Genomic DNA, 27059 nt, shown 5'->3' with positions numbered 1-27059 from the left:
ACTTGATAATTGTATTTATTTTATTGTGCTTTATGCCCTTAAAGCTGTTTTCCTTTGTGTGTGTGTGTGTGTGTGTGTGTGTGTGTGTGTGTGTGTGTGTGTGTGTGTGTGTGTGTGTGTGTGTGTGTGTGTGTGTGTGTGTGTGTGTGTGTGTGTGTGTGTGTGTGTGTGTGTGTGTGTGTGTGTGTGTGTGTGTGTGTGTGTGTGTGTGTGTGTGTGTGTGTGTGTGTGTGTGTGTGTGTGTGTGTGTGTGTGTGTGTGTGTGTGTGTGTGTGTGTGTGTGTGTGTGTGTGTGTTCTGTGTGTATCTACATTTTCCTGATGATGGTTCTAAAATTAAAAAAAGTTCCCTTTTTTGTGTGTGTATATTTTCTGTTACCTTAGGACTGTCCTTCAGACTTCTATACGAGAATGCAGCATACAATTTACTGTAATCGCAATCCAACAAGGAGAAAGGAGATGATGCATGGGAGGGGAGCAAATAAAGAAAGTCCCATAGAAGTGCTAATACATTAAATGCCTCGGTTGGCCAATAGAACACCTGGCCATATGGGGGAATAACACCCTGACTGGCTGCAGAGACAAACACTCCCATGAAAGCAAACTATGCAGCTTTATGAAGCCTATTATTTCTAACTCTGTGTGGGTATGTTACAGCTCATATAACCTACACTGAAGCATTAGTGATGACTGGTTCCTCCAGAAATATATCACTCTAATAGATTACATCAACCAGAATCCCTATTTATATGATGTAAAAAAAATCAAGCTACATAATTTATTTGATGCTAGTGTTTATGACATTTGCTCCAGCTCTACCAGCCGCCATAGTTCAATAGTGATGCACGCATTAGTGCATCAGTGATTATAATAATAAAATAAACATTATTCTGAATTGGGTCCTTCTGCATGTGTACTGTTGGTACTTTTACTCAATATACTGTATGTTGATAAGTATTTTTACACTGAATTGTTGCAACTTTCTCTGAAGTTAAAGATCTGAGTACTTCCATTGGAGCCAACTCAGCCAAGTTATTGTCATCCAAAACAATACAATAAAAAACCTATTAGTTTATTCATTGATTAGAGTTGTTCGTTGCTGAATAAGGTTGCATTCTATCGGCACTTGTTCAAGAGAAATTATGGAACTTTACAATGGAACAGAATGTTGGAACAGAATGATGGAACACTGTAACAGAGAGGAGATTCCAAAGTTCCTTAATCGTACTATCTGGTCATTTCAACCTTGTTTTCGGCTTGTTCACATGCTTTTCAGCTTGTTCACTCGAAGACAACCGTAAACAAATTTGTTACCTACTATTTGCCGTACCCTGAGATTAAAATCCAATCCATCCAGTACCAGTTATTATACACTGCCAGTGCACTTTGGACTTCTGGTAAGTTGATTTGATTTTCCAAATATAACTTGTTAACACAGAGTGAAAAATCAACATCTAGTTGCAATTCAAACATAATATTCACATTGCATTAACTCTACTTGACATAGGCACACAAGAAACTATGAAAAAAGGCACAATAAGCAGATATTTTGAATCAGTTGAATCCTGTTTCTCACAATGTAATTGTTTCAGCTTTTATATTACTGTAACAGTTGCTGTAGCTGTATATTAAGAGATACAAGGAAGATAAGATATAGATTATATAAATATTTGTGTACTGAATTATGGGAAAAATCTAGAAAAAGCAAGAAAAATGTAATTGTGGGAGTAAAGGGTTAACGATTTTTATGTTCTGTGAGTTGTTAGCATTTCTAATGTTATTTATTTTAAGGACAGGTAGCATTATTTGTAGGTTTTTGAATTGAGAGGCGAAACAGGATTTTGTGTATCTACATTTTTCCAATTTCCTTCAATCCTTTCAGTTGTAAGAAATCAGCATCAGGGTACATCTCGCACCATGCCTGACAACTTTCAGGTTGAGGAAGGAGCGATGCTATACTCCAAATCCTCAGCCTACGAAGTGCAGTATTTACTGGGGAGAGGCAGCTTTGGAGAGGTGGCCCAGTGCAGGAAGTTTGCCACCAACGAAAATGTGGCTATAAAAGTCATCAGAAGCAAGCATAGCATTGAGGATGCAAAGAGTGAGGTGGGACACATATTATGTTTTTATCTTATCACTTTTAAAAATAATAAAAAATACATTGTCACTTCATCAAAGCGTTTTGTTACATCCTACACAGGAGGATATCCTTAAACAAATGAAATTGTTAAACTCCCACTTCTTTAACATCGTGGTATGGAACTACTCCTTCCAATACAAGGAGCGTTACTGTATCGAATTTGAGAAGCTAGACATCAACCTGCATGAATTCCTTCAGAAGAGAAGCTCTATGTCTCTGAAGTTAAAGGAGATCCGGCCCATTGTGCAACAGGTTTGTTTTTGTTACAGTTACAACTTAAAACCAAAATGTGTGTGTTTAAAACAGTGGCTGGATGGTCAAATGTTTTGCTTACATGCATGTAAGTTGCAATTACCGTTACGAATTCACCTAACTTTTTAAATTGTAAGAGGTGATGGAGATTTTGAAATAGCAAACTCTTGAAAAAAATATGTTTCTCAAAAAAGTGTTTAAGTTAACAAATGTATTACATTGTATTTTGACCGATAATCCTGATTTCAGTTGGCTATTGCTCTGGATTTCTTGGATGTGGTTGATATCGTACATGGTGATCTAAAGCCAGAAAACATAATGATGGTGGACCATGTTCGGCAGCCACTCAAGGTCAAATTAATTGACTTTGGCCTGGCCGTAAACAACTCTGCTCAGCATACGGGGGAGACCATGCAGACCCTATATTACAGGTATGTAACTGACAGGATATCACAAACGATATGAAATGAATTAAATACTTCACACTTATGTCTCAAGTTTTGAGTGAATCTTGCATATTTGAGAAACCCACAGTGAAGTGTAGACAGTGTGCTGGAGTTGACTTCCTATTCATGTGTTTGTGTTTCTCTTGTGTTTCTAAGATCTCCAGAGATCGTGCTGGGAAATGAGTTCAATGGAGCCATTGACGTGTGGTCTCTTGGCTGCATTGCTGCGGAAATGTTGACCGGCAATGTGCTGTTCCCCGGGAGTGACGAATATGACATGGTAAGTTTTACACTCAAACACAAAAGTAGTGTCAACACAAGCCATAATGTCTTGGTACATTTGGTGCCAACAGCCATTAGATGAATATGCTAACTTGTATGTACCTGAACCTTGGGAGACATTCTCAAGCCTTTAGAATAATTGAAGTGTAATACAACCTTGTGTTGTTCCCATAGCTGAGGCACATCATACTTGGTATTGGTGAGCCACCAAGACATCTACTCAATGCTGGAATGTTCACAAACATTTTTTTCTGTGCAACAATGAGAGAAGAGGAACCCCCAGTGTGGAGATTTAAAGTAAAATGGTGTTATTATTTAAGCGTTTGTTTCTGTGTGTCACTTTAGTCAGAACAAATTAGCTTACTCTCTATACTTCTTGTCTATAGACCCCACTTGAAGGGAGACATTTCGAATTAGTCCCGCGGACGATTTGCAACCTGAGAGATCTCATCAAGGTAGGATATCTCTTTTAAAAAACATTTCTTCAATAGCTTTCTAAATATATATATATTTGTTAAAAGAGCTCCCATTCTTACCGATTTGTTTCATTCTGATCCTGCCAAAGAAGCCTGATAAACTCTCAGACAACCCCAAAGTGTGTGACTGTGAACACCAGAGTTTTTTCGATTTGTTGACAAAGATGCTGATGGTGGATGCGGCTGATAGGATCACACCTAGCCAAATCCAAGAGCATGCATTCATCACCATGAGTGACCTTTCTGGCGACTCAAAAAGCTGCTCCCAGTAAGTTCTCGGATATATTTTTGTATTATCTTCGCACTGTTGATATATAAAGATGAAGTTACATGACTCTTTTTTTCTTCCAGTGTTAAATCATGCTTTAGTCAGAGTTCTGATGATGAGGAGGATGACGACCTTGAGGTGGCCTCCAGCAGCACTGCCATCCCAGCCGGCCAAACTGAAAGTGGTGGACTGAGCAGCGATGAACATACCCCTTTTGCTGGACACACAGCTGAGAAGAAGAGGAAAAGGGATGGTGGAAAAACCACAAAGAAGACTCCGCTGCTCAAAAGAAAGAGGGATCAAGCAAAGCCGTGCTCTTCCTCAGCAAAAAAGAGGAAGACTGTGAACCTCAATGAGAACCTGGAGGACAGCGTCAACAGTAAGCATCCCTATGGCAACACACTGTGGATGTATTAAGTATTTTCTTCTGTATGATAAAATGATGGCTTACAACAGAAAATGTCATAAACCCATTCAGAGAATAGCTCAGGGATTTTTGGAGATGTTTGACATTAATGAATGTATTTCTGGGTTATTTTGTTGGCCTATCTGACATGGTGATAGTATAAGTTTGAAGAAAATCTAAACCAACCTCTTTTTTTTATTAGAACTACTGAACAAAACAGTAGAGGTCCCCTCTAAAAAGAGGAAGAGGGCAGATGAGGAGACCTGTCCAGAAGAGAGGTCTGGATGCAAAAGAAGAGTGAACTTCTCACCTTAAGCGCTCCAGTCCGAATCTGCAATGACAAAAACCATCAATGCATTAAATAAATAAAGCATTGAGCAAACATATTGATGCATTTTTTAATACAATACATTTTATTTTATTTATTTATTATTCTATATCACATGCCCCTAGTGATTTATAGTTAACAACAAATATTCAATTCAATCAGCATAAATTAAAAATACAATAAATAGAACAAAGCAGCAATTGTCAGCTTAATACGGCTTGTTAAAACTAACAGTCATTTGAATCTGATGCAAAAGGCAGGACTCTTATGACAGCTAGCACTATGGTTTTAGAGCACTGGTAAAGTTTAAACTCAAAGTAGGTAACGTTTTTTTTAAAACATTGTTAAGAGAAAGAAAACACAAACAATGCAGAGTACAGTCTCACAAACACTGTTGATTTTAGTAAACAACTAATTCTGCAGCTCATGTGGCTGGTGGTACATAATGTGAAATGAAGAGTAGAAGGCATTTGATCTCATGTATTTACTGTAATCACATGATGTCTATACATACTCATGTGTCATGTGATGCTCAAATGAGAAAACATACCATCTATTATCCTGTCAGTTATAAATAGTGTGTTACTGCATGCACGGCTGAGAGGTATACGTGGCTCAGAGGCTTGTCATAGAGGTTTTTAATTAAATTAATAAATTATAGATTAACAGCTTTAGTCACAAATTGCTTTTGCATGAAATATTGTAGATAGTTATGTAAAATAGTATGCACACAACAAGAGAAAATCAACGTTAGCTGCATGCACATCTGCTCATGCTAACTTTAACAATACTTATAGTACATTATGTTAATAAGACCTAACCATCATTAGTAATGTTTTCAAAGCAGGACTGGGCCTACTTATAAGTAAAGTAAAATATTCAAATAACTCTTTAAAGGTCACATGTCATGGTCCTTTCTACTGATCATAATACCATTGTTGAGGGATATTACAATAGAAAAATACTGTGCAATTTTCCAAACTCACATTGTTTCGCATACAGCATCTCTGGCTGCGGCCACACGAGGACGAAAACGGCTAAACGCATAGGATTAACGCAAACGCAATCGCAAACAAGCTTCCGTCCACACGCAATAGTTATCCGGATAGTGTCTGTCCACACGAGACATCTCCGTTTAGCTCCAACCGCTGGAGAAGCTGCAGTACATATGCAGGAGCCTGTACGTGGCGCTGTAACTTCCTCCACAAAAGCAGCGAAGAAGCATGGTTGTCATGGTTGCCCTTCTGTTTATTCTCCGCGGTGGGGGCCGAGGGAACCGGGCAGAGTTTTTCACCAGTCAACGTGTATTAAAGTATAAATCTTCTGGACAAAATTATAAAAGTGCCGGTCAAAGGTCTTCTTTGTTATTTATTGAGCTTTAAAACAAATGAATAACGACTATATATAATATAATAATAAAATACACGGAGCCTCTCTTTTTCCTCCCTCTCTTCGGACAGCGTCAGTGTCTGTCTCATGCAGCAGCTGATCCAGTAATGAGTGACCCGGCCGACAGTAAAAATAAACATATTTATAACTAGTTTAGGTAGTTTGAGAGGTAATTAAAATAGCTAAGGGTGATGATCTGACTTGAAGTGTGTGTTTTGCTGCAGCGGGAGGAGCTGCAGGTGGGCAGAGCTGCGTGTCTCCGTCCTGTCAGATTAGACTTCACTCGCATTTAGGTCCATATCGAGAGAAAGATAAATAATTTGAATTCAGTGTGCAGTTTACTTTGACGTGGGGGTGAGCAGCAGAGGTGGGGAGAGGCGGGGCTATTGCCTCATCATTATCAGAAAATGATCGTATAGGGCGTACACACGGAGCCGTTGGACCCCCCAGAGCGTTGCATATGCCGTTCGGTAACACTTTACAATAAGGTACACAAAATGTGCTTAGTTACTGAGGAACTACTAGATAGTTAATGGTTAGTTAATGAGTAGTTCCTCAGTGACTGCGATTGAGGAACTAATGGTTAGTTACTGGTAAACAGACTGGGGGGTACTGTATTAATGAATCATTCGTTAATGGTTAGTTAATGAGTAGTTCCTCAGTGAACTAATGGTTAGTTACTGGTAAACAGACTGGGGGGTACTGTATTAATGAATCATTCGTTAATGGTTAGTTAATGAGTAGTTCCTCAGTGAACTTATGGTTAGTTACTGGTAAACAGACTGGGGCGGTACTGTATTAACGAATCATTCGTTAATGGTTACTTAATGAGTAGTTCCTCAGTGACTGCGATGGATGGTTAGTTAGTTACTGGTAAACAGACTGGGGCGGTACTGTATTAACGAATCATTCGTTAATGGTTACTTAATGAGGAGTTCCTGAGTGAACTAATGCTTAGTTGCTGGTAAACAGACTGGGGTACTGTATTAATGAATTATTCGTTAATGGTTACTTAATGAGGAGTTCCTGGGAGACTTTGATTGAAGCAATGGTCCGCTGCAGCAGGGCACATTTAAACCTGCCATCTTCGGCTGGCTTGGGTCCCACCCTGGATCAACTGGTGGAGGTGGATCCGATTTACCTTACCATTACTTAGGCCGTTTGGGTACGGTAAACTCAAGGAACGCAAACAAAAACAGTAGTTACCCATTACCTAATGATTACCTTACCGTTACTAAAACAGTAGTTACCCATTAAGTAATGCTTACCTTACCATTCGTTAAGCATTGTGTGTCCCCTCAAGTAAAGTAATGCATCAAAAACAGTAGTTACCCATTACATAATGCCTACTTAACCATTCGTTAAGCATTGTGTGTCCCCTCAAGTAAAGTAATGCATCACAAACAGTAGTTACCCATTACCTAATGCCTACTTAACCATTCGTTAAGCATTGTGTGTCCCCTCAAGTAAAGTAATGCATCACAAACAGTAGTTACCCATTACCTAATGCCTACTTAACCATTCGTTAAGCATTGTGTGTCCCCTCAAGTAAAGTAATGCATCACAAACAGTAGTTACCCATTACCTAATGATTACCTTACCGTTACCAAAACAGTAGTTACCCATTAACTAATGATTACCTCACCATTAGTTAATCAGTTTAACAAACAAACAAACACTGTTGATGACAATGACGGATCTACAGCCACTGAAGTTTTACATTTTTATTCAAACAACGATGAAAATAACAACAACAAAAAATGGAAATAAAAAATACTTTTTATAAAAGAAAACTAAAAACAAGTGCAAACCAAAAAAACATCCATTCCTTCCTCACTTCCCCTTTGGATTAATGGATAATAGTCCTCCATTGGTTTTCAAGTCTTGGACCTTCCCCTCTAAATGTTGGTCCTTTATGGCAGCTTTACACATCTTCGAGAAATGGAGAAGGGTTTCCCCCTTCTTCAGTGTTCCCCGGACGTCTTGGTAGATGCCCGGGTTCACGGCATGCAGTTCTGCAATTCCTGCAGTGTCGGCAATGGTTTTGCGGTCCACTCCTACCGCTCTGTAAGCCGCTGTTTTATTATTCCCCTTGTTTACCGCCTCAAGAACACGCTTGTAGCGGCTTATGGCGTCTTCTGGGGTCAGGACTGAAACAGAAAAAAAGACAAATATGTAACTATTTAACAACAGTACTTTGTTGTTGCCTATCCTAATGATGTCTGTAGTGCAGAAATCAGTTAGGATATGGGTTTATTTATTGATAATATTGTTGTACTAGTGCTATATAGTGGTAGTGTAATCCTTACATACAAAATTGTGTAATGAATTGGTGTAGTGTAAAGGTATTACTAGTCTTGTAGCTTTGCTCAAAGTAATGTATACATGTTAGTTATTGTGTTTGGGGTGTGTACCTTTATATACAGAAGTTAGGTTTTGGCAATCAGCTCTACTTTTATCCAATCATGTTTAATAATGATAACTGATAAGACGATCCACAATGTGGATTTAATGCTCTATCGACATTGCCCCGTTTCTAATTTATAACGCATCAATATTGCCAAGTTTTAGCCTGGCATCCTCATGTCTCAGCAGCCTTTAAATGGAACAGTTTGGAGAATCTGCTCTCCCTGTTCTTTTATTAAAATCTGACACTGCAGGTTAATGTAAGCGTGCAGAGACCAGTTGTTTGGAAACAATGGTGTCGCTCTGAACAGAGCGACATCACAGCATGTTCTGTTTAACATTATAGGCCTACTTATATTCAGGGATACAAACACCTGTATGGTGAAATAAGAGAGAACTATTGGAAACAGAAAAAACAGCGTAATATACCATCTGACAAAGGACTGCGCTATAATGCGTCAATTAACTGGCTATTCTTTATAATATACGGATAGGAGACAGAGATGTTAAGTTACAAATAAAGGGTTTCTATTACTATTTAGATCAGGGGTGGGGAACTTTTTTCTCTCAAGGGCCATTTCAATTTTTACAACTTTCTCCAAGGGCCGTACAAATTATTGAACTCAATTTCTGCTTAAAAATTCTAAAATCACAGCCCATTCATTTCACCTTTCTTTCATGCTGTGCAAAGAAAAAGCAACCTCTTAATCCAGATATGTTACAATGACTCGCGCATGCATGCATACACGGTTGTGGCATGACCGCCAAAACAGAAAGATATGGACACAAGATGTGTGCAAATTTGTTTTTAAATATTGAAGTTAAAAGCATCAATCTGGTGCACTTTGAGAGCAAAATGAAGAGATCAATGGATACATCTCTCAACACCCATATGAAACAGAACTGTAAGCAGATTACTCTTTTTCTTTATGGATATTTTACAAATCACTCCCCTTTTAAACTGTATTCTTGTTATTTTAAAAAACGTTTTTGTTACTGTCAAAGTATGTTATACCTGTATACCAAAACTACAACTCTTCGCTTCTCCACGAATTACACAAGTCACCCAAATCAGCGTCAAGGTTAGCCTGTTTTTAACGCAAAAAACAATGCTGTGTTTTGAATATCGGGGCCTTAACACCAGGTACCTCCTACTCAAAATTCCCAGCATCCGTTGAGCAAAAATGGCTGCAGAACCCAGGGTGAGGATGCTCAGAGTACATAGCCCGAATGACACCTCTTTTCCCATCTCCTACGTATCCTGCACAACACAAAAGTGAAAAATCTGATCTACAGAAGGCTGTAAATGTAATAATACATTTGATTTTGATCATTTGTATGTATAATCTTATCAATGATCTGCTATCTTCAATACTATGGTTAAGTGATATTTAAATTAAACTTAAACAAATCTATATACAGGCTGTCACCATATTTTGGAATTGTGAAAAGACTGGCAAGCCACTTCCCTTATCAGCTTTACAGTTACCTGGATTTTATTCCACCAGCCCTGCAGATATTACACTAGCCTACAAACCTCAATAGGCATGACTCCTAAAATCCCTAAATCTGTTGATTTTTGTTCACACATCTTAGTCCTTCTTCTTAAAGTCCTTAAAGTTTTAGTTTAAAATAGAGATACTTTTTAAATATTGTTCTATAATGATTAAATGTCAGTGAATAACAAAATGTTTAATTATATAACTTTTACATCTCATTTAAAAAAGGTGGTTGCTAACTTTATCAGTGGCATACTGTGACAATAACTGGGACTTCAGCTCAGCCACACTTAGCAGACAGACCAAAAAAGTGTCAACACGACAAAATATTTAGATATGGATAAACGGCAGACTACTGTGACAACAGCAGCTGGCTATGGAGTGCAACTGTTGCATGAAATGATGGCAACCACCACACAATTACATTACAATTATAAATATATTAATTTAGAGTTTGTCTTTAACTGTATGAGACTACTACTGATACTCTCATTGAGCACTAGATAATTGTCTGTTTGGAAGCTGCTTTAATATATTAATGTGAGTCAAAAGTACATTTTACACATATATTCCTGCTTACATGATGTAGTGGGACATCCTGGTATTTTTAAGTTGAAAGTGCAATATCCAAATTGCAAGAAGCTGCAATTATTATTTTTCAGCTAAATTTGAGAATACAAAATTATTTCCTTTTTCTTCAGTAAAATCTGGACTTTCACTCTCTCTAGATCTAATCAATTACAGGTGGCAGCCATCTGTAATTTAGGTTACTTTGAAAAAAACAAATGGTGACAGCACTTAATTGTCTAAAGCTAACTGTGAGTGACGTGCACTGATACATTTTTGAGGAAATATAATCTATCTAACAATCTATGTAAGCACTGAAAGCATCTGAAGCAGAAATACAGAACTTCTTTATCTATGTCATTGTATGCCAACCTGAACAATCTTTGAATTGCGTTCTGCAAAACTGACAAGACGAAATGCAAAACATGGTGGACATTTCCTCGCGATAGGACTCAGAATGGTGAAACCAATTTGTGTCCACACCTGTAATAAGAAAGTATAAAACAATAAGCCTAAGGTTTAATTTAGCAAGCTTATTGAAATTGAATTTGTAAAATACAATATTTCTTACTCAATATCCACAAAAAGTGTGCCTTTTTCCGGAAAGCGTCCTGGCTGACGGTATTTCTTACTTTCCAACAAACCAGAGAAAGCGTCAAATATGCCATGTCTCCAGCATCAAGAACTACCTCCAAAAGAATGCTCTGCAGCAATTCTTGCGGTAGCTATGGACATATTTTTTCAAGAACCAGGTTAACAACAGAACTGAATTTCAAAACAAATATTTGTGTATATTTATATATTGATATGCTCCTTCTTCATAACCAACCAAGAGAAGTGGTTACCTTAAGAATCCAGCAACATGTCTTTCTTGTGTCCACCATATTTTTTGGGCGTTCAGCTCTTTTATTGAATCCAACCACTTAAAAACACAAAAACAACCAGAAGATGATGCAGGGCTGGCTAAACTTTACTCTAGTTATGTTTGGGCTGATGGACAATGACATCGTGCATCAGCCATGTATGACAGCCATCGTCGTTGGATACCTGACCATCATCACATCATGAGTTAATAAGGTGCCCTCCCCTCCCTGCCCCACAAGAACGGGTAGAGTTTCCGTTTCGGAACAGTTAACTGCGGTAACTCACATTACTTTAAACAGCCATAAAGTGGGAGGATAAGCTCAGGTTGATGTATAATAGTTAAACAGCTAACTCCATTATTGTAACACATATTACAGCAGAAATAAACAAAAAAGCATTGGTAAATGAAGCGCAGAGTTTAGTTTGAGCCGTGGTCCCGGAGCTGATCAAGCACCGCCGCCGAGGACATCGTCTATGTCCAGTTGGGTACACATCACCCAATTGTAACTTGAACATTTGTTGAAATTAAAGACTTAATGCATACTAAAAGTATTTATTGAGCTGTAAAATACATTGTACGACTGTACTTCAACACCAGACTGCATTCGTTCCCTTAATGATCCCCTTGATGATAACACGCTAAGGCAGTGGTTCTCAAACTTTTTCTGGCATTCCCCACTTTGAACAGGTGGGCCTTTTCAAGCCCCACCTGTTCCTCATCGCTCCAATAAAATGGTAGGCCAAGCTTAAAATTGTCAAATGTATCGTTATATTACAGGGGTCTCCAACTTTTTTTAAGATGAGGGTTACTTTCAAAAAATAAAACAAGTCGTGAGCTACTTTTACTCCCCTTTTTTTGCAGTGTATATATTTAGCACATTTTAACATTATTATATGCTACCTTTAACCTTTGAGTGCTGTTTGGGTCTGTGGGACCCGTTTTCAGTGTTTACTAAAATAAAATGTATGCAATTTAATTATTTTAACCTGCTTTATTTGGTGGTGGACGTCACATCCTCGAGGGTCCGGGGGCATGCACCCCCAGGAAGATTTTTTTTAAATGTTGAAGTTGAATGCATCAATCTGGTGCACTTTGAGCTAGGGCTGCTCAATTAAATCGTATTTTAATCGCAATTACGATTTTGGCTTGCAACGATTATGAAAACAACATAATCGAAATAAAACGATTTTATTTATTTTTTAAATAGGTTTTATACTTAAAGTTCAGGGTAATCAACTGTTAAAAACATACTTTTCAAATTATTTTCTTCAATAAATTGATGTTTTTCAAAGTAAATGGTTAATCGTTTTTAATAATCGTGATATCAATTATTGACCCAAATAATCGAGATTATGATTTTTGCCATAATCGAGCAGCCCTACTTTGAGCCCAACATGAAGTTATGGATACAGCTCTCAACACTCAGATGAAAGGGAGCTGTATACTTTTCAATAATCCAAACATCTTTAGAATATGATCACAACAAATCATTTAAACTTGTTTATTCTTATCTTATGTTACCTAGTTAGCATTCTTTCTTTTTATTTATGCATATTTGACTAATCACTCCCCTTTTAAACTTTTTACTGTCCTATAGTACACATTGGAATGATTTCTTACTTTATTTTGTACAACTTTATTAAATAGATAAAGGTGTGCTCTCTCTCTTGCTCTCTCGCTCCACATTGCTTTTCTTCCCGACTGCAACTCTGTTGTGTGTCTGTGAGAGCGTTTCACACGTGTGTATGAGAGATTTTTACCAGTGGCGAGCCTGTCTCTGAGGGCCTAAGATATTCTACAAAATAATATTTAAAAACATTAAAACAAATTATATTTTTTCTTTATATATTTTTTTTAAATATGTTTTTAGTAATATTTGTCAATAGTTTTACCAAAAATAACTTGATTAAATTGTATTTAAAATAACATTTCCAAAGAAATAAATCCTTTGAATCTGCCTATTCAGTTTCTGTTTGAATGTGAAGGGTTAAATGAAAGAAGCTCCTCTCTGCGAGTCTGTGAAGACAGGAGCTGATTGGACGTCCAGCTATGAATTCACAGAGGGCCAGCTATAGTAACTGAACGAGAGTAATGTCAAATGACAGTACAATTGACCAATCATATCTTCCCTCTAAATGGGTGGGCTTTATTATCGCGGACTTTATGACAAGTTCCGCCCGCTGTGAAACGTTTCTTGTTTCCATAGCAACAACAACTGTCAACAGCGTAAACTTGCCTTCAAAATAAAAGCATGCCAAATTACACTTAAGACATACAACTGCAACGAAAGTAACAAACACAATGCAATATCCTTTTCAATTTCAAAGAACACAAATTGGGTTATCTACAGGTGTTGTTTTGTGTGGTTTTTTTTTCGCGACCCACCTATCACATCTCTACGCCCCACCAGTGGGGCGCGCCCCACACTTTGAGAAACGCTGCGCTAAGGCATGTAGCGACACTCCTCCACTAATTAAGTGTAAAGTACATGAGCAAATCCGTTTCAGTTTAGTGTTTTCAGTATGAACACAAACAGTCTGACAGCACCTGCTAATGCAGGTTAGCCCTGTTCACTAGCTGTTCCTTCTACACTGAGCAATGATCAGTCTGTCACATAATTCACTGTAGTTCTACCTCCTTACTTCCCAAGTCAGACACTGTGTAGGTGGCCAACTTACCTCTCTTTGCAGTCTTTCCTTTTGTCTTCTTCGCTTTTTTTCCTCTTTTTTTCTTGTTCTTCTTCTTCTTACTCTTCCTCTTCCTCTTCTTCCCTCTGTCTGACGAAGAGGATGAGGAGGAGGAGGAGGAGGAACTGGAGGAATTGGAGGAGGACGAGGAGGATGAAAAGGAGTTGCCTGCCCCTATTTGGTCACCTTCAGAAATAACTGGCGCCTTAACTGATGCCATTTTTAGAAGGGCCAAAGCTGAAACAAACAAGAGGATTAGAAGATAACTATTGTTACCACTAAGGGTCAGAACATTTACAATAATCTTTAAACCTTATATTGTGTGTTCAGAGTTTCACGCAGATCGGTGAAAATGCATAGTGTTTTTCACTACATTCGAAATAGTGAAACATATCGTGACCTGAAATGTTAGGTAAGTGAAACAATTTGTGGCAAATGTGATATGCCTGTTCCAAGTTTCCCCCGAACAAACGGACTCAACATATTTTAACAAGTGACTGTTCTTTCCCTCTCAATCCAACCCTCTACTGTCGGTTGATAAGTGAGAGAAGTGAGCTGGAGCTGTCAAGCTCCACCCCACCATTTGGTGCTGTCCGTCCTATATGCTTGTCATGATATGTTTGCAGTGAAATGACTGAATTGCTGATGCAACTAGTCATCTGCAAGCATGTATGGCCTCATGGACTGTGATGAGGAATGTTGTAGGGCTTGGTGTATGTGCCTGTTTTTTTTTTCTTTCTCAAAAGCTATCGGATGCCAATAAGTAATTATTTAATCATTATTGATTTGCTTACCCTCAGCCAGCTGTATCCTCAGATAGTCCCTTTCGCTTTCAAGATATAATACTTTGTCCTTTAAAGCATCTATCCTTATTTTTAAGGCATTGTTTTCAAGTTTTCTGTGCTTCAGAGCTGCTATGGCTGTGGGAGCTGCAGAAACATCTGTAATGACAAAAACGGCAAAAAAAACATTATCTTTTCTGTAGTTATTACACAAATAGTATGTATAGGCAGATTGTGGTTCCATGCCTTTGCTTAGCGTTTTCAAGAAATGTACAATAAAATGTCAAAATTAGAGATCTAGGACTGCCTGTATTGTCGTGAAGTTGCAGACATGTCATTGATCACATTTAATAGAGACTGTTGAATTCTATATTGGGACTTGCAACTGCATTTAAACACTGCAAAACCTATGATAATACATTACAAAATATTACTATATTCACTTCAAGGCAACTGTAAGATCATTGATTCTGACAAGGGCTTCACAAGTAATTGCAAAAAATAACTTCAACCTTTAATATGCACTCAACCACACAGAAGTAAAATGGGCTCAAGTACATTTGCACAAGCGTTTACATTTTCGTTATGTAATATTTTCTTGTTGTAGTGTATTGTGCGATATTATATATATATATATATATATATATAAAAATAACACAATCAAAAAACAGTAACCGTAGATAAAATGTAAATGTAATGCAATTTCACAACACAACCTAACCTTTAGTTGATGCTTTCACAGTAGACTGCTGTCCTGTGAATGCATCCGAGTCAGACCCATCACTGCAGTGCACTACAGCTTTAAGAGGGGAGACAGAAAGTTCATAAATTAGAAATAGTGTTGAATAAATGGTACATATAGCGATAGGGAATATTTGAAATTGTGTAAAGGTCCAAAATGCCAAATTAGACCAAAAAAACATGGATGTCGTCCAAACCACTATCTGCCCACCCTGACATCTACTACCAACAAAGGTATGGCAAAGCACAGTGGAAGAATCTCCTCAACACAGGAGATAACAAGGGGCTTCACTTTGTGCATGTGACATCTTTAATCCACTATACGTTTACATATTGTTTTTTTTACTGCTATCTGCTAAGCAACTACTTATTAGTACACCATCTGAGACTGAGTGGATCCTTAAAGTATGCTTAACATTTGAAAGCAAACACTTACCCATTTCCTTTGCCACAGTGTGGGAGCTGCATGGCTCTTCCTCAGACTGATCAGCCAAATCTTTAGCCGCTGTAAGATTATGGAGCACAGAAAGAGTTGTTGATGTAGATAGCATTACTATATGGAAGTATGTTTGGGTTTTTTTCAGCTATATTATAACTTCATTGGAACTATTTCAAAATTGGATATCTGAAAAGCCACTTGAATGAATGTACTGTTTAATTATATTTTCATTACATATCGCCCAATGCTGTGTTAAAATAAAAATACTCTCGTTTCTAGCGCCCTAATGTCATTTACTTATTTAAGAGTTAAGATAAAACGCTAAACCTTCGTAATTGAGATATTTCAGAGTTTATTTGACAATTTAACTAATTTAACCCATAACAACCCAGACCCATTTCTACTTTTGGGGAAATTAAGGGGAACATAATTTAGACTAAATAGACCACATTTCTGACAATGTGACATTGAACTTTAATGGTAAAGTAACTCTTATTTATAACTTAATTAATGAGGGGGATTTTTTGATTTAAATTTGTTTTAACATTCTTTGAATTGAAGAATAAAGAATATATTAACTAAATATAATTGGATCACCTAAATTAACTGAGCAGGTCATACTCATATTTCTAATTGTGACATATGTGTTACTCCAGATTTACTGTGAAAGTTTAAGGTTAATGTCCCGATGTGACATCAGTGTCACAGCGATATTTATCTAATTTGTGTCATATCAATTTGATCAAGAAATGTTAACAGGTTCAATGTAACAAAGTACATGTTATGTAAGCATTTTAATTCTTAAATGGCTTGATTTGTACCTTTAGCAACCAAAAACAAGCCTCTGAAATGTACCTAGTTCTGTCACATGTCTTAGCCCGGCACATGACCCACCAGACTTTTCAGGGTGTGTCACTTAAGGAATTTATGAGATAAAAACAAGTCTAAAGCTGTATAAGGAACTTTACAAAACATTTAAATGTCATGTAAGCGCTTTGAGCTCCAGCAAGGGGCTTTATAAATGTAATTTATTATTATTATTATTATTATTATGTAACACGTGGGTCCTCGTGGTTTAGCTAGCAACCTCAAATCAGATAGCACAGAACACAAAGTGTAATAACATGTGTCAATTGAGATGATTTCGCAATGCAGTGTTACTGATTTCTCAAATGACAAAAATATATTTCAATTCATACTTACATTCTGACACTAAACGCTTCGGGGGCCCCATCCTCTTTCGCTTGCTTCTCCTCGAGTCCATTTTCAGTTCTAGCGTGTAGACTAGACTAGAGCATAGATAGCCTTTACATATAAAATGGAGACGTTGAGTTTTATCCATACAGTCTATGGTTTTATCCATAGACATATAAAGAGTAGAGGCCGCATTGGCTGCTGGGGCGCAAGAAATACGGCCGCCATCTTGGACCGGTCATCCTACAGACATTCTACCCAGAGACAGCAGAGGTTTCAAGATGCCAGAGCACTGTGCAGCATATTGCTGTGCAAATCGGCGGACGATTGCGAACAGGGGTCGGGGGATTACTTTTCACAAGTAAGATTCAACATTATAATTGGTTGTATTTTGTAAATAGAATATTATTGTACTGTATTGATGTCCGCCAGCGAAATCGTAGCCAGCAAACATTATGTTCATGGCCAACTGAGACTTTATAAATCGCTGCTGTAACAAGTGAATTTCCCCGTTGTGGGATGAATAAAGTAAAATCTAATCTAATCTATCTAGGAAGAAGAAGGAAGAAAATAAGCTTGACCTCCTTCTTAAAATGTTTTTGTGTTGACTCTCAAATCTCCCGTTTTTATTTTGAAGGTTTCCCAAAGACAAAGATATGAGAAAGAAGTGGGAAGTTGCTTTGAGGAGGGAAGGGTTCACTGCAAGCGAGTCATCCGTGATTTGCAGTGAGCATTTTAAGCAGGACGAGTTTGACAGGACAGATTGTCCGACTCAGAGATGGTGTTATTCCCTCCATCTTCAGCTTCCCGGTTCACCTCCAAAGAGTAGGTGTATCATCATAAGGCTATTAGCATTCATAAATGTAAATATTCTATTATCAATAACAGGGCTGTGTGTGTGTGTGTGTGTGTGTGTGTGTGTGTGTGTGTGTGTGTGTGTGTGTGTGTGTGTGTGTGTGTGTGTGTGTGTGTGTGTGTGTGTGTTGTGTGTGTGTGTGTGTGTGTGTGTGTGTGTGTGTGTGTGTGTGTGTGTGTGTGTGTGTGTGTGTGTGTGTGTGTGTGTGTGTGTGTGTGTGTGTGTGTGTGTGTTTCAAGTATTATGCTTTTTCATTTTAGCCAGAAAAGGGCAGGACTACGTCTCCTTCCAGAAAAGCTGAAGAGAGCCTGTCTGTGGCCCCTCAGGACGACCCAGAAGCTTCAACCTCACACTCACAACCTCAGCCTAATGATGTGAGTATTTCTATTTTCAACATCATTCATAATGGTCCTAGACAAAGTAAAATCTCTCTTGTTTGCTGCCACTCATATTAAACACACTCACAAATAAACACATACACACACAATTGAAGACATGTTGAACATGCATTCCTGGCACACTCACACACGCGCACACACACACACACACACACACACACACACACACACACACACACACACACACACACGCATGATGCTGCCAGTGGCTTTGACAGGTGATGACTATAAGAAATAATGTGGGCCATACTCTAGTTGTGTCAAAGTGATGTGTGTGAAGTGAAACATCACTCAAACCATGTTCATCCCTCTTTCTAGGATCATAGCGATGTCTCGCCTGCTTCTCCTACTGCTCTTAAGGCCAGACTCAATGAAGCTTTAGCAAGAGTGGAGAGTCTCGAGCGAGAGAGGAAGAATGCCATGGCTAGAGAAAAGAGGGCAGAGACCACAGTGAGGACTCTTTTGGGGGATTTGAGGGAAAAGAACCTCATTAATGAAGAACTCAAAGAGGCTTAATTTCTACTCAGGTAAAATTAAATTAGCACTTTGAAATTCATGTACATCTTACTCTTACACTCTTTATTAAACTCCTTTGTTATTATATGAAGGGGACTTATTAATTTTTTCTCATACAATTTCAGATCTTCAAATAGACTTGAAGGCAAAGCAGGGCCATGAGTACTCCAAGGACCACAGAGAGCTTGCCCTCACACTCCATCTACATGGCCCAAAGGCATACAAATACCTCAGAGAGACTACAACAAAAAGGTAGTCTTAATGTTGTTCAATTTCATTTTTGGAAATTACGGTTGCAAGTACGTTAAATAGCTACTTCTCAATTTTTTTACAGGTGGCTGTGTTCGGTGGATGGAAAGCCTGGCCTGAACAAGATGATGCTGGATATGCTGGAGAGAAGATGCCAGGACGACCAGGCTAAATATGGATGTGTTTCACTCATGTTGGATGACATGGCCATCAGAAAACATGTGCAATATAATCCACATAACCAGTCAATGTCTGCTTTTGTAGACATGGGTGATGGAAACAATGAGACCGATGCTGCTACTGAGGCTCTTGTGTTCATGGTGGTTTGCCTACACGGACATTGGAAGGCTCCCATTGCATATTACCTGACGAAGTCTTTGTCACCTGAAACACAAAGGGTCCTAATCTAAATCTAAAATCTAATCTAATCTATCTAGGAAGAAGAAGGAAGAAAATAAGCTTGACCTCCTTCTTAAAATGTTTTTGTGTTGACTCTCAAATCTCCCGTTTTTATTTTGATGGTTTCCCAAAGACAAAGATATGAGAAAGAGGTTCTCAGTCATGCTTTGGAGGAGCCGCATGCACGGGGCATTCGGGTGTCATGAGCAACTTTGTGTAAATATGGTTTGGGCGGGGTGGTGTCATGTTCTTGTGTTTAACTTGAACATTTACATTTTTTATATAGATGTAGAAGTACATTTTCATTTTTTATGACATAGATATTCATTTTTACTGATATATAACTTCTGTCTATGTATAATGTATTATTGTTTCTTCATTTTTCAACTTATTAAAATAGCTGAGTATAGGCCTACACAATATGCTTCTCTATCATATATAGACCATTAGTGTTTTTTATGTGTGTGTGTGTGTGTGTGTGTGTGTATATATTATATATCGTGTGTCTTTTGCAAAATACCTATCATACATAACATAGTCTATCAAATACCAGAATATTCTATTGCTGTTAAGCCTACTATGAATATTAAAATACGCCAAATCATGTGTCCGGTATCATGCCTACATATATGACGTTTGCAGAAAACCCCCCCCCGTGAAAATCAGTTTTGTATTCAGCGAGTTATGATTGATAAAATGCGCTGACACTTCATTGCGCCTGCCAGACAGATTACACTGAGTGGAGCGGGTGACCGGTCCAAGATGGCGGCCCCACGGCTCGTCAGCGCCAATAGGCAGCAGCGGTCGATGCGGCGTCTACTCTTTATATGTCTATGGTTTTATCACTAGCCGAGATGCACGTGACAGGCTCATGGCGAATCGTAGCACTTGAATGCTATGAAGGGGCGTGTCTTGCATAGTGCTCCAGCCGGATCTCGATTTTCAGCGCATTAACACTTTATTACGGTTTTAATATTTTAATTGTATATCAGTGAATATAAAGAAGCTGTGCTTTGTCAATTGAACAAGGAAGATGAAATACCTGATTCAAAACATCAAAACTATTGGTTTGAATCGTGTGAACAAGAAATGAGGATCAGGGTGCTAGGGCGCTAGTGCGCTCAGCGGAGTTCATCTTGAACTACGCTGGGTGTCAGGGTTTGTGGACGGGCCGGGGCCGCAGTAACGTAGTAGTAACGCCGCAGTAGTCAGGTTTTTGGTTATCATGACACTGCACACCAAAGTACTCAGTCTTATTGACGGAAGAAAAGAAAAAATTAATTGAATGGCTAATGAAAAGATTGCTCAAGGAAAAATGAAATGCAAACTCTGCAAAAAGAGGATGAAACTGGAGAAACACTCAAACGTCGACGGACTGCAGTGGTAGGCTAAGTCGTACATTTTTAGCACGGGTTTTAACGATGACTTCCTCTGTTTACTGATATGTAATGTTACAAAGATAAGTTCTTTATCAGGAAAAAAGGACTAGGAATTTACGATTTGTCTTTTGTAGGAAGTGCCGACGTAAAAAACACCGAGGGAAAACGACGAAGAAGTCAGTGAGGTCACTGTCCCTGTTTCAGAGGAGCAAATTGTCCTTGTTCAGCTGGATGAAATACATTTACAGGTAATATGATTTCATCAATAATATCAGTCATTTCCTCAAAGCACAGCAAATGAATGCCTGTAAGTATTACGTTTATTTTAAGCATGTTGACTGTTGTTTAACATTACCGATATCTAAATGCTAATTTCAGTTAGCGCGTCAATGACGTTATCCATTAAATGTTAGCATTGAGCTAGCGGACTAAGCGCTAGTTATTTGGCAACTCACAACGCAGGCTGCTTGGAGGTGTGGCGCCGCTTTCACACACCAAGCCCCCAGGAAGTGCGCCGGACTCTGAGGAGAACACTCGAGATTTATTTCCCTCGGCATTATGAACGCGCATCCAACCCACGGGACCGCGCCGCCCGGCACCTTCATGTTACGTGTTCTGTATGCGTTTTACCCTTAACCATATACTGTATATATAAAGGTTTTACCTTTACCCATGGATGCACAATAAGAACGGACGTATCGCCTTACCGTTCGGGTGTTCAGAGCAGAGCTCCCTGTTGGAGCGGCAGAGCGTGATGTGAACAGAAAAATGTTTCTGTCGCAATATTATTTAAGGAATCGTTGAGCTAGCTAACTAGCATACATTGTCACTATCTGCTAACATTAGCTTTAGCTTTCGTTTTCTAATAGTTTTTCTCATAGGCTATAAACAGAATAGATCTTGTACTTGAGTAAAAGTAGAAGTACTCAGATATTGTACTTGAGTAAAACAGAAGTACTCAGATATTGCACTTAGTATTAAGTACTCAGATCTTGTATTAGAGTAAAAGTAAAAGTACCAGAGTGTACGAATACTCTGTTAGAGTAAAATTCCTGCATTCAAAATGTTCCTCAACAAAAAAATGGGTTCAGAATGTTACAATGTGTGATTATTCTAATAGCTTAACAATACATGTGTAGATGCTCTGATACAGGGAAACTTGATAGATATAATTAATTAGCAACATTAAAATATTCTGTTTCATCTTGAGTAATAACAAATGTCTAATGTGAATTATATAATTAATTATACATTAGCCACTGGTGCTGAATGCGTTCTTCTTCATATGCTTTTGTTCATATTTAGTAATTCTATATTGATCTTTAACAGATTTTCCCAGGGACTGCAGCTAAGGCAAATTGACATGCTGCAGGATGGCGTGGCAGGAAGCAGTCGCACGCTGTCAAAAATTAGCCTGAAGTTGAGGAAGGTCTGCAAGAGTGCAATCAAGAGGAGAGAAAGGAGGGGAAAGCAGAGACTTGGAGGACCAAACGAATTTGTCATGCTGGACGAAAGCAACTTCTACCACAAAAGGAAGGTGTGTATAAACTACAGAGCCTTAGCCTTTGGCCTCACTAAAACCTTTGTTTTTCAAGGTGAAATAACAACATATCTTTTAAGGTCAGAGATTAACAAATGAATGAGCAAAGTAATGTCATTTTATAATTGTGTCATTTCACACCCTTGTGACTGGCGAGATAAAGTATACATTAGAGAGAGCCAGCTCCACAGTGTATACACAGTCAAATAACAGAAAAAAAGAATTTAGAAGCTAAGAATGATCTCATCCAATCAGATCATTAAGGAAATAAATCCTTATTCTTACTTTGTATTACTAACATTTTAAAAGTGCATAATCTATTTATATATCATCTAATTCCAATATATATCTTACATTTTCATGTTTCTTGCAGCAAAATAAGCAAACTTTAACTTAATAAAATTAAACAGCCTTTTCTGTTTGTACCACGACATTTTAATTTTTTTCTCTTCTTTTTTGAGAAAGGAAGTGAATATTTTTAAATTGTAAAAGAAAGCAAATAAACACATTTCACTTTGTTTATCAATTGAAATGCCTGATGTTTATTTTTATATAACTGTTGTCCTTTTTCACTGCTTTATTACAGTATGGTAGGGGAAGATTCGGTCCTACGTGGAGGAGGAGAAAATGGGTCTTTGGAATGCTGGGCATCAGAGGAAAAAGGAGAAGACCTATCCTGAGGCTGGTGAAACAAAGATCACGGCGCCACTTAATTCCTCTGGTCACAAAATACGTTCGCCAAGGGACCACGGTGATAACGGACATGTGGAGGGCATACACCACTGCAATCGCAGAAAGTGGCTTTGTCCATTTCTCTGTGAACCACAGCCGGTCATTTGTGAACCCAGACACAGGAGCCCACACCCAAAACATTGAGCGGGCTTGGTCAACGTACAAGTCACAGGTCTGGAGACTGCGAGGAAACCGCACAGTGAAGACTCTGAAGAGTCATCTTGCTTTGATCGAGTGGACACATTGGCTGGCAAATGAACACAAAGATGGTCCCTTAGGCAGATTGCTGCATGACATACGCCACTTTCGCAAGTTCTGAAAGCAACCTCGTTTTCATTATTAGTGTCCTTTGGATTGTTGTTTAAATAAAAATGTAAACTTGAGTGCACAGGGTTTGTTTGTTTGTTTGTTTATCATTAGGTAATGGGTAACTACTGTTTGTGATGCATTACTTTACTTGAGGGGACACACAATGCTTAACGAATGGTTAAGTAGGCATTAGGTAATGGGTAACTACTGTTTTTGATGCATTACTTTACTTGAGGGGACACACAATGCTTAACGAATGGTAAGGTAAGCATTACTTAATGGGTAACTACTGTTTTAGTAACGGTAAGGTAATCATTAGGTAATGGGTAACTACTGTTTTTGTTTGCGTTCCTTGAGTTTACCGTACCCAAACGGCCTAAGTAATGGTAAGGTCAATCGGATCCACCTCCACCAGTTGATCCAGGGTGGGACCCAAGTCAGCCGAAGATGGCAGGTTTAAATGTGCCCTGCTGCAGCGGACCATTGCTTCAATCAAAGTCTCCCAGGAACTCCTCATTAAGTAACCATTAACGAATAATTCATTAATACAGTACCCCAGTCTGTTTACCAGCAACTAAGCATTAGTTCACTCAGGAACTCCTCATTAAGTAACCATTAACGAATGATTCGTTAATACAGTACCGCCCCAGTCTGTTTACCAGTAACTAACTAACCATCCATCGCAGTCACTGAGGAACTACTCATTAAGTAACCATTAACGAATGATTCGTTAATACAGTACCGCCCCAGTCTGTTTACCAGTAACTAACCATAAGTTCACTGAGGAACTACTCATTAACTAACCATTAACGAATGATTCATTAATACAGTACCCCCCAGTCTGTTTACCAGTAACTAACCATTAGTTCCTCAATCGCAGTCACTGAGGAACTACTCATTAACTAACCATTAACTATCTAGTAGTTCCTCAGTAACTAAGCACATGTTGTGTACCTTATTGTAAAGTGTTACCCATTTTGCTGTTCTAGATGATTATATTGGGACTCGTGAGGAGGAACATTCCCGAACAACGGTTGATGGCAGTGTTCCGTCCACATCGTCATTAAATCCAGAAAGGACCCCAGCCGAAGAATCGACACCAACTCAACCACCAACACCGAGTGCCATCATGACACCGCAGCATGTGGTTCTAGGTAAGAAATAGAAATGGCAAAACGACTGGAATTGTGTTTTGTTTTTTTAAACCTTGGATCATCCATCAACAGTAATTAAAATAAGCTATACCACTGTGTGGAAATGCTCTGTTACAAGTAAAGTCTTAGCTAGTAAGCAGCTAGTACAGTTGTGTGTGACATCCTATCATATACATATATTTATATTCATTATCAACAGGCTGGACATAATGTAATTCACTTTCACAATCATTGTAAACATCTAGGGCCAGAACTTTCTTTAGTTCACCTTACTGTTGTTCTGTTTATACATGTTATTCTTATATCCTTGTGTGACCTGTACCTGTCCTGTGTTTTTTCCTTATTGCTAATTATTATCTTATTGTCACCCAGGCAAGAGGAAACGAGGAGGAGAGGATCGGGCCCAGCAGGAACGGCACCATGACTGGGCAGCCGACGTGGCCCGTCTCCTCCGTGATACTTCAAAAAACCTTAATAGTTATTGTACATAGGGATGTCTCGATCACCTTTTTTTGCTCCCGATCCGATTCCGATCATTTGATTTTGACAATCTGCCGATACCGATTTTTCCCGATCCGATCTTTATGCAATGCATTAAGAGAAAAAAAAGGTAACCAAGGTCATCCAACGCGATGAATTCAGCTATCTTGGCTGTTATTGTGTTGGCCTTTTCACTGTTCTGGGGCAGTTTCTCTTTCCTTTTAAAAGTCTCTGAAAGTGTCGGTTGTTTCAGTGCCGTTACCTGAGTGGCCGCTGTGTACTCGCCGTGTTGTTGTTGGTGTTTGTTTCTCAGGTAGCATATTAGATTGGTCGTGTTGAACGTAGCTCTGTTCTTTCCACCACGCGGAACCTCTGCCTTCCAAACATTGCATCTGGCTGTTACACTGCCTTCGCTTTCAATTTTATAATACTTCCAAACTCCTGACATTTTCTCTGTCCCGACTTCCGAGTCACCAGCTGAACGTAGCCTCTCGTTAGCTTACTGCTACTATTAGACACTGCGCCCACTCTGTTGCCAGATTTCAGAGAAATAAGCAACGAGGTCTATGAAAACAAGCCCAAAGAAAGCAACACATACATGTTGTGTAATTTTAAACCAAAACTAAGTCCTCAGGATGACTTTAAGACATGAACATGGTCATTTTTGTTTTGTAACATTAAATAAAAAAAAAATATTTTATAAAAAAAAATAATCCCGATCCCCGATTTTTTTCTCCCGATCCCCGATTTTTTGAAAATCACGTGATCGGCTACGATCCCCGATCACGTGATCGGATCGGGACATATTATATATTTTGTATCTAGTTAATTTTTAAATGCAACATTTGTAGTTCCTTGTTTATTTATTTTCTTTAAAATGTTCATTTTATATTTACAATTCCATGTATATTTATGCTGGCTGCAATACAGTTTTACAATTTGTATTTGTATTGTTTAATGGCATGCATTTGATACAACATTTTTTTTGTATTTTTATACTGCCATCAATAAAGTACTTCTTTAACTTATCTTATCTCTTGTTGAGAATGAATGGCACCCAACAGAAAAAATCAGATTCACATAATCTTGATTTAGAGAAGATATAAACATACATGAATTTATAAAGCAATAACAAACACCATCAGTTACTTACTTACTTACTTTTAAGAGATTTAAAGCAAGAAATTGAGTTTGCTAGCTTGAGGTCCTCCTCTAAAACATTATTACATGTTTATTTTGTAATAGTATTAAGAATACATAATAAATACATAATACATGTAGAAATTGCTCAATTGTAATACCCTCGTTCTACTCGACTCAAACAACACATTCCTTATATATTTCAAAGACAAGAGAACAACATAAACCTATAACCCATTCAAGCAAGCTTTTAACATGTCTAGAAGAAAGATTGAGGTTATATTTAATATATTATTTTATGTTGTGGATACTTTAGTTTCCATCCATGTTTACAATTGTCCACACTATTTTACACTTGCATTTATGAATATAGTTTTGATGTGTTTTACACTTTAGTATTTATGTTTATAGTTAGCTTTGATATTCGCTTAATTTATTAGAAAGATTTTCTTTTCATGATCTGATAATTCCTCAAATGTTCTTATTATGGGGCAGTACTTACTGGTGCTTGAAATTCAAATATTTACTAAATATTCAATTTAGATAACATTTGTTTAAAACATTTGACAAACACATGTATATGAAAAAAAAAAGATGTATTTATGTTCAATACAATGAATGCAATACAATGCATATGTAGGTATTCAGGTAGCGCATCAAACCCTCTCTGATGTCAGTGCCCTCCTCCTCTGCACCTTGAGCCACTGCTACCCCTGCTGCTGGTGCATTCCACCCATCATC

General features: G+C 38.1%; 3 protein-coding genes and 2 long non-coding RNA genes across 11 annotated transcripts; 3 read left to right on the top strand and 2 right to left on the bottom strand.

The window, feature by feature from the left end:
• The first annotated feature begins 1220 nt into the window (after positions 1–1220).
• Positions 1221–4651, top strand: LOC117445834 (homeodomain-interacting protein kinase 1-like). 4 transcript variants are annotated; one of them, XM_034081718.2, is made up of 10 exons: positions 1222–1396; positions 1882–2105; positions 2200–2391; positions 2641–2822; positions 2994–3117; positions 3294–3416; positions 3506–3574; positions 3760–3863; positions 3947–4242; positions 4472–4651. In XM_034081718.2, the coding sequence occupies exons 2-10, from the start codon at positions 1917–1919 to the stop codon at positions 4582–4584; spliced, it is 1392 nt and encodes a 463-aa protein (XP_033937609.1). In that variant the 5' UTR covers positions 1222–1396; positions 1882–1916; the 3' UTR covers positions 4585–4651. The 4 variants fall into 4 exon arrangements, with proteins under 4 accessions (XP_033937611.1, XP_033937610.1, XP_033937609.1 ...); XM_034081717.2 differs by having other exon boundaries at positions 1227–1396; positions 3685–3863; XM_034081720.2 differs by lacking the exon at positions 3294–3416 and having other exon boundaries at positions 1221–1396.
• Positions 4652–9052: 4401 nt separating this feature from the next.
• Positions 9053–11382, bottom strand: LOC139433766 (uncharacterized). The gene is made up of 4 exons (XR_011643159.1): positions 11304–11382; positions 11030–11183; positions 10831–10941; positions 9053–9653 (listed from the first exon to the last, which is right to left on the bottom strand). It is a non-coding gene; the product is annotated as an uncharacterized lncRNA (long non-coding RNA).
• A 2560-nt stretch (positions 11383–13942) lies between these two features.
• LOC117444995 (uncharacterized protein DDB_G0280579-like) lies at positions 13943–17269 on the bottom strand. The gene is made up of 5 exons (XM_071203024.1): positions 17176–17269; positions 15970–16038; positions 15514–15591; positions 14805–14951; positions 13943–14247 (listed from the first exon to the last, which is right to left on the bottom strand). The coding sequence occupies exons 1-5, from the start codon at positions 17234–17236 to the stop codon at positions 13943–13945; spliced, it is 660 nt and encodes a 219-aa protein (XP_071059125.1). The 5' UTR covers positions 17237–17269.
• Positions 17270–17360: 91 nt separating this feature from the next.
• On the top strand, positions 17361–19616 carry LOC139433765 (uncharacterized). 4 transcript variants are annotated; one of them, XR_011643158.1, is made up of 6 exons: positions 17361–17527; positions 17804–17991; positions 18297–18396; positions 18739–18947; positions 19062–19188; positions 19271–19616. It is a non-coding gene; the product is annotated as an uncharacterized lncRNA (long non-coding RNA). The 4 variants fall into 4 exon arrangements; XR_011643157.1 differs by having other exon boundaries at positions 18287–18396; XR_011643155.1 differs by having other exon boundaries at positions 18283–18396.
• A 1298-nt stretch (positions 19617–20914) lies between these two features.
• On the top strand, positions 20915–23618 carry LOC117445756 (uncharacterized). Its single transcript, XM_034081603.1, has 4 exons — positions 20915–20967; positions 21098–21211; positions 22293–22500; positions 23090–23618. The coding sequence occupies exons 1-4, from the start codon at positions 20927–20929 to the stop codon at positions 23552–23554; spliced, it is 828 nt and encodes a 275-aa protein (XP_033937494.1). The 5' UTR covers positions 20915–20926; the 3' UTR covers positions 23555–23618.
• The last annotated feature ends 3441 nt before the right edge of the window (positions 23619–27059 follow it).

Source organism: Pseudochaenichthys georgianus, chromosome 4 (genome assembly GCF_902827115.2).
Source record: "Pseudochaenichthys georgianus chromosome 4, fPseGeo1.2, whole genome shotgun sequence".
NCBI lineage: Eukaryota > Metazoa > Chordata > Actinopteri > Perciformes > Channichthyidae > Pseudochaenichthys > Pseudochaenichthys georgianus.
This window is presented reverse-complemented; position numbering and strand designations above follow the sequence as displayed.